Below are 13021 nucleotides of genomic sequence, written 5' to 3'. Positions count from 1 at the left end.
TAGTATTAAAAAATTCTAATAAATAATAATAATATTTAAAAAAAAAAAGGTTGATTTTTTTAAACACAAAAATAAGTCATAGTTCTACAAGTGTATGCACGAAACATACGTTATGAACACTATAATGAGGACTAATTTCTATTTACAGTGAAAACATTTAGCAAATGAAGCAATGCCTTCTTAATGAACACACCATGGTTTTTCATAGGAAACAATCAATAGATAATATATGCGGCAGAAAATGGCAGTGATATTACTTGAGGAATTAGCCTTCCCAGTGCAATTTTTCAAAAGTTGCAGCTAGTTTTAAAGTTGTTTCTATCTAATTTTCAATAAGGCAACACTTTCTGCAGTCCCTTCTTTATTTGTTGCCATACATTTATATTGGCCTTCATCATCAGCACTAACATTTTCTATAATTAGCTTATGGCTACCATCTTCTTCATCTTCAAGTATATACTTTTCACCCTGAACCAATGTCTCATCTTTGTACCAACTAACGTCTGGTACTGGAGAGCCATCAACAACACACTGGAAACATGCTTGTGTTCCTTCAGATACAATGGAGTCCATTGGTGTTATTAGGAATTTGGGTGGAGATTCTATAACTTGGAATTCAAAACTACAACCCTGAATGTCCTGTGCTTTAAATTCTATGTCTCTCTCCTGAGAAGGCTTATCGAACACATCAAAGTTTATATTCAATTGTGTCTCACCGCCTTCTACAGATGTGCTAGCAGTATTAGCTATGAGCTCAAGGGTTTTATTCACATCATTACCATTACTTTCAAATTCAATTTCAAATTCAATTTCTTCCTCATTGGAAACTTTCTCATCTGCTAGTACATCAGCTCTATGAGCTACATCTTGTATGGGTTCTAAAGGAATATCTTCTGATTTACTTAATTTTTCTTTTGAAACACTCCCTTCTGAATCTACAACTAGTAACACGGCATGAGATGATACCTCTCCAGAACTGTTTTCTGCTTTGCAAATATAACTTCCAGCATCAGTTTTATTCACATCACATATAAAAAGACTGTGTTCCTCACCATCCAGCTTTATTGTATATTTGTTAGGATCTGGGACAATGCATTGTTCTTCTTTAAACCATTTTACAGCTGGTGATGGAACACCAGTCACTGAACAGTGCAATTCAGCATATGATCCTTCAATAGTGTTTACATCGGCTATCGCATAATTAAAACAAGGTGGCTTTTCACTTACTTCAAAATCAATCTTAACATTTTCACTATCTTTAGTGTCAGTAGCAACCTCTTGGTCATCATAACCTAAAGGAAGAACATCAAGTGAGATGACCATGCTCTTGCTATCTGGGGAAAATTCTGGAAGAGTTACAATTTTCACTTGCTTTTCAAAATCTCTAACTTCACTTTCATCTAGTTCAACCTCCAGAAGAATTTCTTGAGGGGAAGGTGATCTAGATGTTGTATGCCGTTCCATGTCAAACTCCATAACATGCTGATGGGTAACAGGAGGTGGCAAAGCAACTGATTTGCCATCCTGTTGCATAATTTCCACCCGAGTGAAGCTTTTTGCGCTTCCTAATGAATTTGTAGCAATACATCTGTATTCCCCACCATCACTCATTTTTATATTGTTCACCTCTAGTGTATGCACATTCCCTCTTTGGTTTATTTTTGTTTTTTCTTCTTTTTCAAGCAACACTGAGTTTCTGTACCATTTGACTTCTGGAATTGGAAATCCCACAACTTCTGCAACAAAGCTTAATGTACTATTTTCAAAAACCCTTTTTTTCAGCAGTGGTTTAATAAATGCTGGAGGGATTTTTTTTTCTTTTTCAATTTTGCCTTCGGTATTTTTTACTGCCTCTACATGAACTTCTTGAACATCTGATATTTCGGTGTGTCCAGGAACAGATGTACAGGAGGACACGTCCTGACTTTCAGTTTCTATAGTGTCTAACATTTGCTGTACAGGTGTAAAATAACGGTCTGGTGAACTTGCCGGTGTAAGGAATGATTCACTTAATGGGGAATAAGACTGCTCAGCAGAAGATGGTGGAGTGAAAAACTGTTCTATCTCTACAGCTTCATCACTAAAGACACTACCAGCTTCAATTGACATCTCAGACTCTGGAGAAAAAGCACGAGCAGATTGATTTTTATAAAATTCATACACAGTATCAAATGTTACTTCTTCAATTTCCAGTGAAGTTATACGTTCATCCTGAATATCTCTAATCCTTTTTACTTCTTCTGATTGAAAACTTTCAAGTTTTGAGTTTACTGGAGATTGAGGCAAAACATGTTCCTCTTCAAGCTTTCTACCAGTTTCTGTGATTCGTTCAGATTCATTTTCAACCTGGTAATAATCCTCTTTTGCCTCATTTAGTTGATCTTCATGTCTATCCAAAATCTTTGTAGAGTCATCCCATTCCTCATTATTACTACTTATTGACATTACATAATCCATACTTAATAACTCTTCTCCCTCAAAAATACCAAGATATGAAATATCTTCTATTTCATTAAGATTTTGCACATTGTCTGTTATAACACATGCACCCAGATTATCTTCATGATCTTGCGGGGATTGCTCTTTTGAAGATACAGACTTCTTGCTACTCTCGGTATCTATATCCATTGTCCCCTTTTGTAGATCAACCATTTTTTCTTCTGCAGGTCTGGGTTTTACTACTGAGCGCTTTCTTCGTGGGGGAGTAGGTGGAGGTGTTGGTATTGCCTTTTTAATGGAAATATTAACTGCTTCTTTGTCTGCTAGGCTTTGTCTCTGGTTATCATTAATGGTTTCTACTGCTGTAGTAAATGATTTACTTTCCGCATCTGTTCCAGGTTTATGCTTTATAAAAGAGCGTCTTCTTTGTGGAGCAACTGGCAAGGCCTTTTTATTGTCCTCTTTTCCTGCATTTTCGAGTGAAGAGCAACTACCTAGCTCAAGACCTTTGGCTTCCACTAAAGAATCAATGCTAGATTTACGTCTAATCAATGAGTGTCTTCTTCTTGGTGGCACTGGCAAACCTCTCTTTATATTTGTTTTGTCAGCTCCTCCAGAGGAACTTAGTTCAATAATGCCATCTTTTGCTGCATCAAATTTAATTTCAATTCTTTCATTGGTTTTTAACTGGAAAATTTCAATCTCTGAATCTTGTCTTATATTTTGAGATTTATCTTCCTCCAAATTAGAGAGGGGTAAGGCTACTTCTTCAGTCATAGGTATAGTAGCGTTGGCTTTAGGTTTTTTTTTCTCACTCTCCTGTAAGAAGCTCATAGCATCAGTTGTCTTAGTCCTATTATTTTTAGCAAAACTTGTCCTGTCATCAATTATAGCTTTTTCATTTCTTTTAGAGGCTTTATCCTCACCTATTCTAACTTTTTTAATTTCAACTCTCTCAATATCTAAAATATTTATGTCTTTTTTCTCAACAATAATGTCAGTTCTGTCACTGACATTATCAGTATCTGCAGTGTTGGTGGTGAAAAATTCCCTCAGATTGTTCTCCATTTCCTTTTCATGATACATTATACTTTCTTGGTTAGTTGTTACATTAGATGAAACCACCTGCTCCATAATTGTCTTGTGTCCTGGCACATCACATTCTGTTAATGCTGTCTTGTGTTCACTTTCTGTAACCCCAGCAGTTATCAATATAACCATGCTGTCTACAGCACTGACGTTTCCAGAATATATCTTGTCCATGATATCTTTATCTTCCCTACAAGCAATATTTTTTCCAACTGTTCTATCGAGAGCAGTAACATTGTCTGTAGGTATTCTATCCATTACATTTTCTTCAGTACTTCCAACAACCATTGTTTTAACTTCCTTCTCTACAGCAGTTACAACCTCAGTAAGAAGTTTGTCTGCACTATTTTCTTTAACTTCTGCACTCCCAGCAATAATGTTTTTAACCATTCTCTCTACCGTAATGACATCTTCAGTGCATAGTCGGTCCATGCTATTTTCCTTAGGCTCCACACTCCCAGCTATATATTTTTCAAGGACAACATCTTCAGTGCGTACTTTGTCTGTGCTAACTTCTTCAACTGCTACACTACCGGGAATAATTTTTCCAATCATGCTGTCTGCAGCAGTGGCATTTTCAGGACATATTTGGTCTGTGCTATTCTCTTCAGGTTCTCCTCTCCCATCAATCATTTTCTCAACCACAACATCCACAGCAATGGCATCTTTACTATATAGTTTCTCCATGCTATCTGATTTTTGTAAGCTAACCTGTTCAGTTTCCAGCTCAGCACTTCTACTTCGGTGCCATGCTATCTGTGGCTTATTGTTATCTGATATAATACATTCTAATACTGGACATTCCTCTCCACTGATAACTTCTTGTTTTTCATTTTTCAGGATTGTTTTTGGTGCACCCTTAGTGACATCAAAACCAAAAGTAAATTTGTGCTTAATTTTTTGAATGCTATTTTCAGACTCTACTTTTTGCACATCCTCAACTGGCTGAAAGTTTTCTGTCAATTCCTCTTCATATTGCGGAACAGGAGTAGGAGCAGTGACTTTGATTTCAACAGGCAGTGACAATAATGCATCCGATTTGCAAGGTATGTCATGTGTGACCTTTGGAATCTGTAAGCTAATTGTATCCACAACATCTAAAGCACATTTTTGTCCAGCATTGGCAAAAAGCGACACAAGTTCATCTTCTTCACCTTCAGTCAAATGTTTGGAAATAAGGACCTCACATTTTAGCAAACTTTCAGCTGCATTTCTATCTTCTTTTTCCCGTATTTTAACTATAAGTTTGCCAAATGTGGTATCAGTTCCATATTGATTAAATATTACACATGTTATAGAACCAGCATGTTGAGGAAGAACAGATGAAAATGTTAAAGTAGATTTTGTGTTTGTGGTAGCTATTAGAAAGTTATCATTGCGAGGTATTGATTTGTCATTATTATACCAAGAGACTGTTGGCTGAGGGTAACCATGGAAATAACAGGTAAATGTACACACTTCACCTTCAAATGCTTCTTGAGAGTCAATATCACATGTAAACATAGGAGGACATGGATAGGACCTTTCAGTCACAAGCTTTTCAGATTCGTTATCAACATCCTTCCTGATTTCAGGTTGTGTTTCACTGACAGCGGTGACCTCAACTTCTTTTAATGCTTGCAATTCTAACGGCATGTCCTCTATTTCTACAGGGAAGGTAATACCCTTAATAAATGGCTCACTAAACTGATCAACTGACACTTCTACATGTTCTCTGTCTTTGATTTCTGAAGCAAAAGAATGTGTCTTAATTTCATGAGACACATTGGCTTCATAGAATTCTTCATACATCTGAGTAGCGAATACCTCTTGCTCTGTTATTTTTACAGGCAAACGTTCAACATTTTTCACTTTGAATTCCTGTTGAACTTCAGACAAAATGTGTTCACTAGCTTGAAGACTTTCTGGGTACACATTTTGTTTCTGGAATCTATTGTCTTTTAAAATTAATGGTTTGAATGAAACATCAGATGATGTTATACATACTGGTTTATCTTTAACATCCATGTGTATAAATTCCTCTTCCACTATTTCTTTTTTACTTGATAATCCTAAAACCGATGCCTCTCTGTTGGCATCATCATATTCCTGAAATTCTATAATGTCCTGCTGCTTTATATGAGTGCCTAAAGTTACCTTGTCAGTTTTCTGAGCTTCTTGTAATATCTCAGATGTATCATGTTGATTAGCTTCAATGGAAAGTGGTAGCCGTGATTCAAATTTATCTTTTTTTTCAATTAATTCACCAGTAATTAGGGTGTATTTGACTGAGCCATCCTTGGTGTCTACAGGTAGAGATTTTTGTACTTCTTTCTTTTTAAGGAATTGCTTTCTTTCCTTGGGTTCAGTTTTCTGCAGGTGACTTTCTTGTCCTTTTTCACATGTTGCAGATCTTATTAGGTCAGATTGAAGAAGCTCTTGTAGGATTTTAGAAGTACAGTATGCGTTGGGATTACCAGGTTCTTTTCTTTCTTGAACATCAATGCTCATTAATGGTGCAAGTGACAGTTCAGCCTGCTTATCTTCTAATTCCTTTAAGGAAGATAAAGTCAAGTGTACATTTTGCTCATTTTGAAAAGCTTCATCAACCCATTCAAATTCCAAATGACGGTTTTCTTGTACTTGTTGGTGTGTAACTATTTCAGGTAAACTAGCTTCTGAAGGCTTTTGTAGTACTTTAGTTGTCACTGATCTATTTATATAAACAGACTCAGGTATAACCTTAGCTGTAATTGGTTCATGCATTTTTATTGATTCTTTCATTCCTAAATCCATATAATCTTTTTTTGCTTCATCACTTCTAATAACACTTGCAACAGATACATTATCAGCTTCCAGTTGCAAATGTTCTTCCTTTTCAACTCCAAATTTGTTATCTTTTTCAATGACAGACATTTCATCAGCTTTACTAACTTTGAATGAGTGTTTAGATTCTTCTTGTCTCTCTCTATGTTTTACTGAAAATAAGGAAATGGATTCCGAAGATCCCTGCAAAATCCTAGATTTCACAGGTTCATTCACAATATATAATTCTGTGTCACCTTCTGTTTTCTTTTGTAGATCATCGTGTACTATTGATATTTCTAACCTGATTTCTTCTCCAAGTTTTGATTTTTCTTGTTTGTGTAAATAAAAATTATTGCTATGTAATTCTTGCATAGCAGTCAGTTTGCGTTCTTGACCCACTGCCAAGGAGGGGTGCGATTTAGTACTTACTGGCTTTTTATCTTGTATTCTGTATTCTATATTAGGTTCAGGGGACTCTCTTAGCCACATTGAGGTCACAGGTTCATAGAGTTGAATGTATCCAGGCAACTCTAACTTTTCTTGATCATTAGCTTTCTGTACACTATTAATGTTAGTTGATGGCATCACTTCCAAGATGCCTGACTGCTTTTCAAGGTCTTTAGATGGACATTCATTCTCCTCATCACTTTTTCTAAATGGTTCTTGAAAAGAGCTTTGACTACATTCAGTTATTCTATTACATTTCTGTAAGATATGTTCTTCTTGCACATTGTTCTGACAACTTAAATGAGATAAACGGGACTCAAATGGCCCTTGTCGTATTTTGGCTCTAACTGGTTGATACATTTTAATTGGTTCTTCTAATTCTGTAGTGTTCCTTTCCTTGTGTTTTTGGATTCTTTTGGGTGCATATTTATCAATAACATTTTCTGCTGTTGTTGGAAATATTATTTCTGCTTGTATGTCCAAATGCATTTTGCTGGTATCAGCCTCATTTTCATGTTTAAGCATTTCATTGATTGTGTTGGTGTAAATCTCACTCTTTGACTGATGCACTTGAATTTCACTTTGATTGAACTTCTTTGCTAACTTACGCACATAACTGATTTCAGAACGATCTTGAAGCACTTTAGATTTAATTGGTTCATTCACTTTTATAGCCTCTGGTAACTTTATTTTTTCACTGCTCATTTTGTTTGGTTCACTGATATCAGTAACTGATGTAAGAAGGCAAGTGTCTGATTCTGTGGAAAATGTTTGTTCTGTGTTTTGTTCAAGTTGGTACTCATTCTTCTCTTTACTATTTTCTTCAATAACAGTTTCATGAACACCTCCTTCTTTAAAACCTAGGACCACATCTGAGTTACAAGGTTCAGCTTTCTCTGGAACCAATGCATCTGAAGAGCCAGCTTCAGGTGTTTTCTGCAGGACACTGCTACTGTTACGCTCCTTCAATTGTTCAGTGTTTTCTAGGACCTTTTCATCTCTAGCCTTATTTTGTTCAAAGGTAATATCTTTATAAACGTTATATTTTTCTCTCTCAACAGAGAAGCATACTGAACTTGTTTCACTTTGCAAAGACTCAAGGTCTATATCAGAGCATATATCTGAAGAACAAATTGAGCTCCTGCTTCCTCTTGCTCTTTTAAGTTCACGTAACTTTCGCAATTTAGCCTGTATTTCTTTGTCTAACTGCTTATCACTCTCCGAAACTTTTCTAGTGTGACCTTTTTTACATCTGTCACTTGAAAAAATCTTTTCAAAGCTTATAGTCTTGTATATCCCTTTCTTTGGATACTTGCTTTGCAAACTTTGTGTTTCCCTACGTTTATCATGTGGAGACCCAACACACTTGAGGTCAACTTTTAACTTTCTTTCCCTTCTCTTCTGAACTAGGGTATCTATGCTTTCATGAGTTTTTTCTGAGTATCTCACAAAATCTAAATATTTGGGGTTCTGTTCTTCTCTTAATGCTACAAGCAATGACGCAGTGCTCTCAGATGATCCCTCGCTATTTATAGCAAATATGCGATAACTACCTGAATCTCTATCCTCCACACTTTTAATTAACAAACTACAGTTATGAATGTGCATTTCACTTTCAGTTTTAATAATCCTCCGTGAATCTCTACCTATAGGTTTGTTATTGTGAAACCAAGAGACTTTTGGCAATGGGCAGGCCACCAGTTTACAACGAAAAACTGCGGGCTCTCCTTCTAAAACTGATCGAAATGTCAATTTCTGCGTGAAGGAAGGCTTTATGAATTCTGACCAAGAGTCAATTGTTGATGTCCGACTTGCACATCGATAAGATGAAATAAGTCCATGATCCAAGTAGTCTTCTGTATCTGAAAAGGCACCTCGCAATTCTCTCCTGTTTTCATTTTCACTTTCAGCTTCCTCACTGAAGAATAATTCTGTGAAAGATGAAATCTATGTTTTAAAAAGAGCTCACCTCACCAAATATTTGAATTTTTAAATATTTTTTTAAGTATATTTAAAAATTATCTATAATCATGCTACATAAACTACAAATCCAGAAAAATATTCACTCACCATATTTGTTCGAATAAACGCAACGCCTTGTTCTTTTTAAAGATTCTGACACCAAAATCGCTTGCTGTGTGTTCCTTCTTCAACTGTAGAAATTTCTTCATTGACAGACAGGTAAATCTCAAAATTGTTTTTGGAATAACATTTTTTGTGTATGCATAGCTGTCCGGAAATTTTTAGTGGGTTTAAAATCGAAGATAAAAGTCTTACCTGACTTGCAGACAGCAGAATAAACGCCCTTTCTGATGCTTAATGGATGTGAGTAAAGCTATTTTTTAAATGAATACAAAATCATATCTATTGTATCCTTAAAACAGCTATATTTGAATGAGAAGGCGTTTATTCGAACTAATACAGCCAAAAAATTATTGTTATGCATGAAAAGCAAGCAACATTTATTATGCACAGTACTAGATGCCATCTGCAAGCCATGTAAGGCATTTAATACATTGTGTTTTAACAAACAAATTAGACAAAATAAAACACAAAGCAAAAAAAATAACAGTGCATTTCTATTTAAGACATAGCACCTTTTATTAGACCTTTTGTCATGCATAAATGGAAAGCTGCAGAAAATTCCAATAGAAAGTTCTATGATGATAGTGCTAATTTAGGTTTCTGAAATATCCCGTTCAATAACGTAATTATAAATACTTAGAAACCAACTTCATGCACAGTTTGCAACAATGGAAAATAAAACTACATGTTACAATTAATTCTGTATTTAACAAGAAAAAAGAACCATACCTTGGTTTCATGTACGTTTCCCATAACATGGGCAGACAAAATAATGTCTAGCTCATAAACAAAAATGAGATTTAGGATAAGAGTAAACGTTATCTATTAACATACCTTTTACTTCAAGTTCAATCTGTTGTTCTATCCTCTCTTGAAGAACTCTCTCCAGAGCTGTAGAAAAAAATACATATTTTAAAATTTTATTTTTATTTTTTTTGGAGCTTATGATGAAATGTTTCTTTAATACATTGACTAGATTGACAATACAGCAATGCGCAACTCTATCAAAAAATCTACAGAAAAAATAGTTCCTAATGTTCACACGGATCCCCCAAAAATTTTAATCTCTCAAACTTTACACATGATTTAGCCCACATCATAAGGCGGCACTGTCTTTGTCCAATTCAGAACTGATTCTCTCTCCATAAAAGTCATGAAAATAATCTCAACCAAAATGCATGCTGCATTGACTCAAGCCTTAATGCAGCTTATACTTAAACCCTAGCTAATTCACTATAGGAATATATGAGGGATGAATGCCAGGGAGAAGAGCTATGAAATCCAGCCCACAGCTGAACCTGGAATAAGGGGAAATCTTTATGCTGATTTTACAGTGAGCAATGAAGAGTTTGTTTTATTTCACTAAAAACGAAAAAAAAAAATAGTTGGGGGAGTCTTTCACTTTAAAAATTAAAACAGAAAATTAGATTTGCCCATTCCTGTTGCATACAAATTACATTCACACTAACATATAAAAGACATGCCAAAAGAGTCCTAAAGTGTGGAGTATTATATTGGCACCAAAATATCAAAGGTGAATGTGTCGGTCTCAGAAAAGACTATGATGTATATGTATATAATGCATCTGAACATGCCTTTACATGCCTCATATTGAAGTGGAAAACAATTTAATTTATTGTCACATATAGCTATTTTTTTCACATTGTCGTCCATTGCATACAGTAATATGCAAGTATTCATAGGTGGAAGGAACATGCAGTTGCCAACCTGTCACTGTCAGATGAGTGCTGCATTCAGCTTGTCCTGCTGCATTAACTATTTTGCATGTGTATAAGCCACTGTGCTTTGGAACAACTTTCAACAGTTTTAAGCTGCAAAGCGATCCATCATTTCTTAAAAGACACGTTGCCGACTCATCAACCAGAAGTTTGTTGAAGAGCCATATAACACAAGGAGCAGGAATGCCCTGTATAACACAAAAGAGGGAGACATCGGTGCCTTCCTTTACAAAAGTTTCTGGGGACAGTTTGTCAAGAAACGCTGGCACTATGGCACAAGAGTCTATGAGTTCTTCATTAGGTATGACATCAGGAAAATATTCTTTGCTCTTTTGCCTCTCAGGTCCTGGTGGCCTTTGTGACGGAGTTATCGAAATGCTGGAAGTTTTCATGGTGGTCTCCTGTCTGGCTTCATAAGAACTCTTAATCTGAATTTCTTTGTGAGTTGTAAAGCTTTTTTTATCTGATTCAAGGGTTATTTGTGCTACTGCCTTGGCGGTGGCTTCTTGTGCTAGGCAAGAATAAATTTACGAAAGTGTTAGTTAAGATGGTTTGGGAATACAGTGCATACTAGTACAGAAAAAAGATTGGATTAGTTTAAATAAAGTTTGGGCTTTTAAAAAAATATGCTTTGTCACCTCTTAAGAATTTAACAGTATGAGCAGAGGACTGGCCATTTGTTTACTTTACATGTAAAATATTTATGAAAAATATTTTGAAGGGCAAAGATTTTTGTAGGAGCTAATGTGACTTTTTAAAACATGCTCATAAGGGAAAATGATTGAATAACTAAAAAGTATAATTTCAAACTAATAATATATACATAAATAGATAGATAAATAGTCTAACTTTAACAAAATATTAGCTAATTAAAAAACAATATTTTGCCCAAAAAGCTATAAATTGACAAATGAAGTGAAAAAGAAATGAGAAAAATTTTTTTTGTAAATTTTAACCTTAACCATAATCTAACAGCCTAAGGAATGTGATTAGTTGCCATGCAGTTATCAGCTAAAAGCCATTAAAGGAGAACTATGGGGTTGGTGCTTTTCCCCATAGTTCTCCTTACGGTAACGGAAGGACACAAACTAGCGTCCTCCCGTCACCCTAAGCTCTGTATACCGCGAGCTACAGCTCGCGGTATACTAAGATGCCGCAGTATCTCGCGGTATACTGAGACGCCGCAGCTGAAGCGGATCCCAAGAATTATGTCGGGATCCACCCAGCTGCGTGAGTGACAGCTGGCTCTGCCTATCTAGAGGCAGAGCCAGCTGTACCCGCCCCCGTCCGTTCCACCAGTCAGCGTTGGAGGATCGGAGCGGGGAGTGGGGAATCCAGTCCCTACCCTGTGATGGCAGAGAGCTGTGACAGGATCGAGAAATGAGCGAATGCCGGTATGTGTTCGCTCACTTCACGATCTACTGAGCCGACCTGTGACATTCTCATTGTCACAGGTCGGCTAGAACTATGAGGTGAGTGAAAAGCATGGTTAGGGATTGCTATATTCTTTTTTGCTAAATCTTTACGAATAAATAATTTTACAGGGGCCTCCTCTTTTCAGATCTATTGGGTTTGATCATTATTTGGTGTTTTATTGTAAGAATGACCAAACAAAGTTAGATAAGGTGACAAGGAACCATATTTTTTCTAATCTGCAGCATATGAAAACATCAATATCGAAATAGCCACCTTCTACGGTTAGTACTGCAGAAGTCGTCTTCTCTCCAGAGGCATTAGAAACTGTGCAACTGTATGTGCCTTGATCTGTCAGCTGTGTATTCTCTATGGTAAGTAACATAACATTTCCATTTTGAGATGTTTTCACTCTTGCAGTGTCTTCTATGGTTTGGTTTTCATGCTTCCAGGTAACTTCTAAGTTGCTCTCTTGCACAGCGCAGATAAACTGGGCTACTTCTCCAACCTTTACGGTCATGTCATGGAGTTTAAGCAGTATGTTTGGTGCTTGATCACTGACCTCTTGCACCTCAGTTTCAGTTTCAGAAACCTGGTCTTTTGAAGCCTGGGTACCTTCAAAGTGTTCCATTTTCAATGAAGATGATGCAGTTAAACTGGAGCTTTCAGAAACACTTTCAAAAACCTGTACACCTTCTGCTTGAACTGATTTAAATTCTTTTAAATATACTGTGGCTTCTGACACTGACTGTTTGCTGACAGATTCTGTTACACTTTTTGCAGAGCTTGTAAAGCTTTGACTAACTATGGATTGCACTGTGTAATCAAGTAAAAAAAAAAAGAAAATTAACAACTAAATTGTCCACTGGTCCTTATGATAAAAACAAATAGGTTGATCAAGAAGACTATAACAGATCACTTGAGAGTAACGCATGCCAACTTGCATGCTTGTTTACAAAAAATGACAAAGGATGAAGAACTGGAAATTCATGCTGACACAGAAGGTTGCATCTTCTTTCGTT

General features: G+C 36.0%; 1 protein-coding gene across 1 annotated transcript in view; it reads right to left on the bottom strand.

The window, feature by feature from the left end:
- TTN (titin) overlaps positions 1-13021 on the bottom strand; it is a 270471-nt gene that overhangs the window by 203188 nt on the left and 54262 nt on the right. The window contains 1 exon segment of the mRNA XM_018561614.1: positions 9682-9738. Coding sequence (XP_018417116.1) covers positions 9682-9738 — 57 coding nt within the window.

Source organism: Nanorana parkeri, unplaced genomic scaffold (genome assembly GCF_000935625.1).
Source record: "Nanorana parkeri isolate BGI_ZX_2015 unplaced genomic scaffold, ASM93562v1 scaffold534, whole genome shotgun sequence".
NCBI classification, from domain to species: domain Eukaryota; kingdom Metazoa; phylum Chordata; class Amphibia; order Anura; family Dicroglossidae; genus Nanorana; species Nanorana parkeri.
Note: the sequence above shows the minus strand (reverse complement) of the source record. Positions and strands in the feature narration are given on the sequence as shown.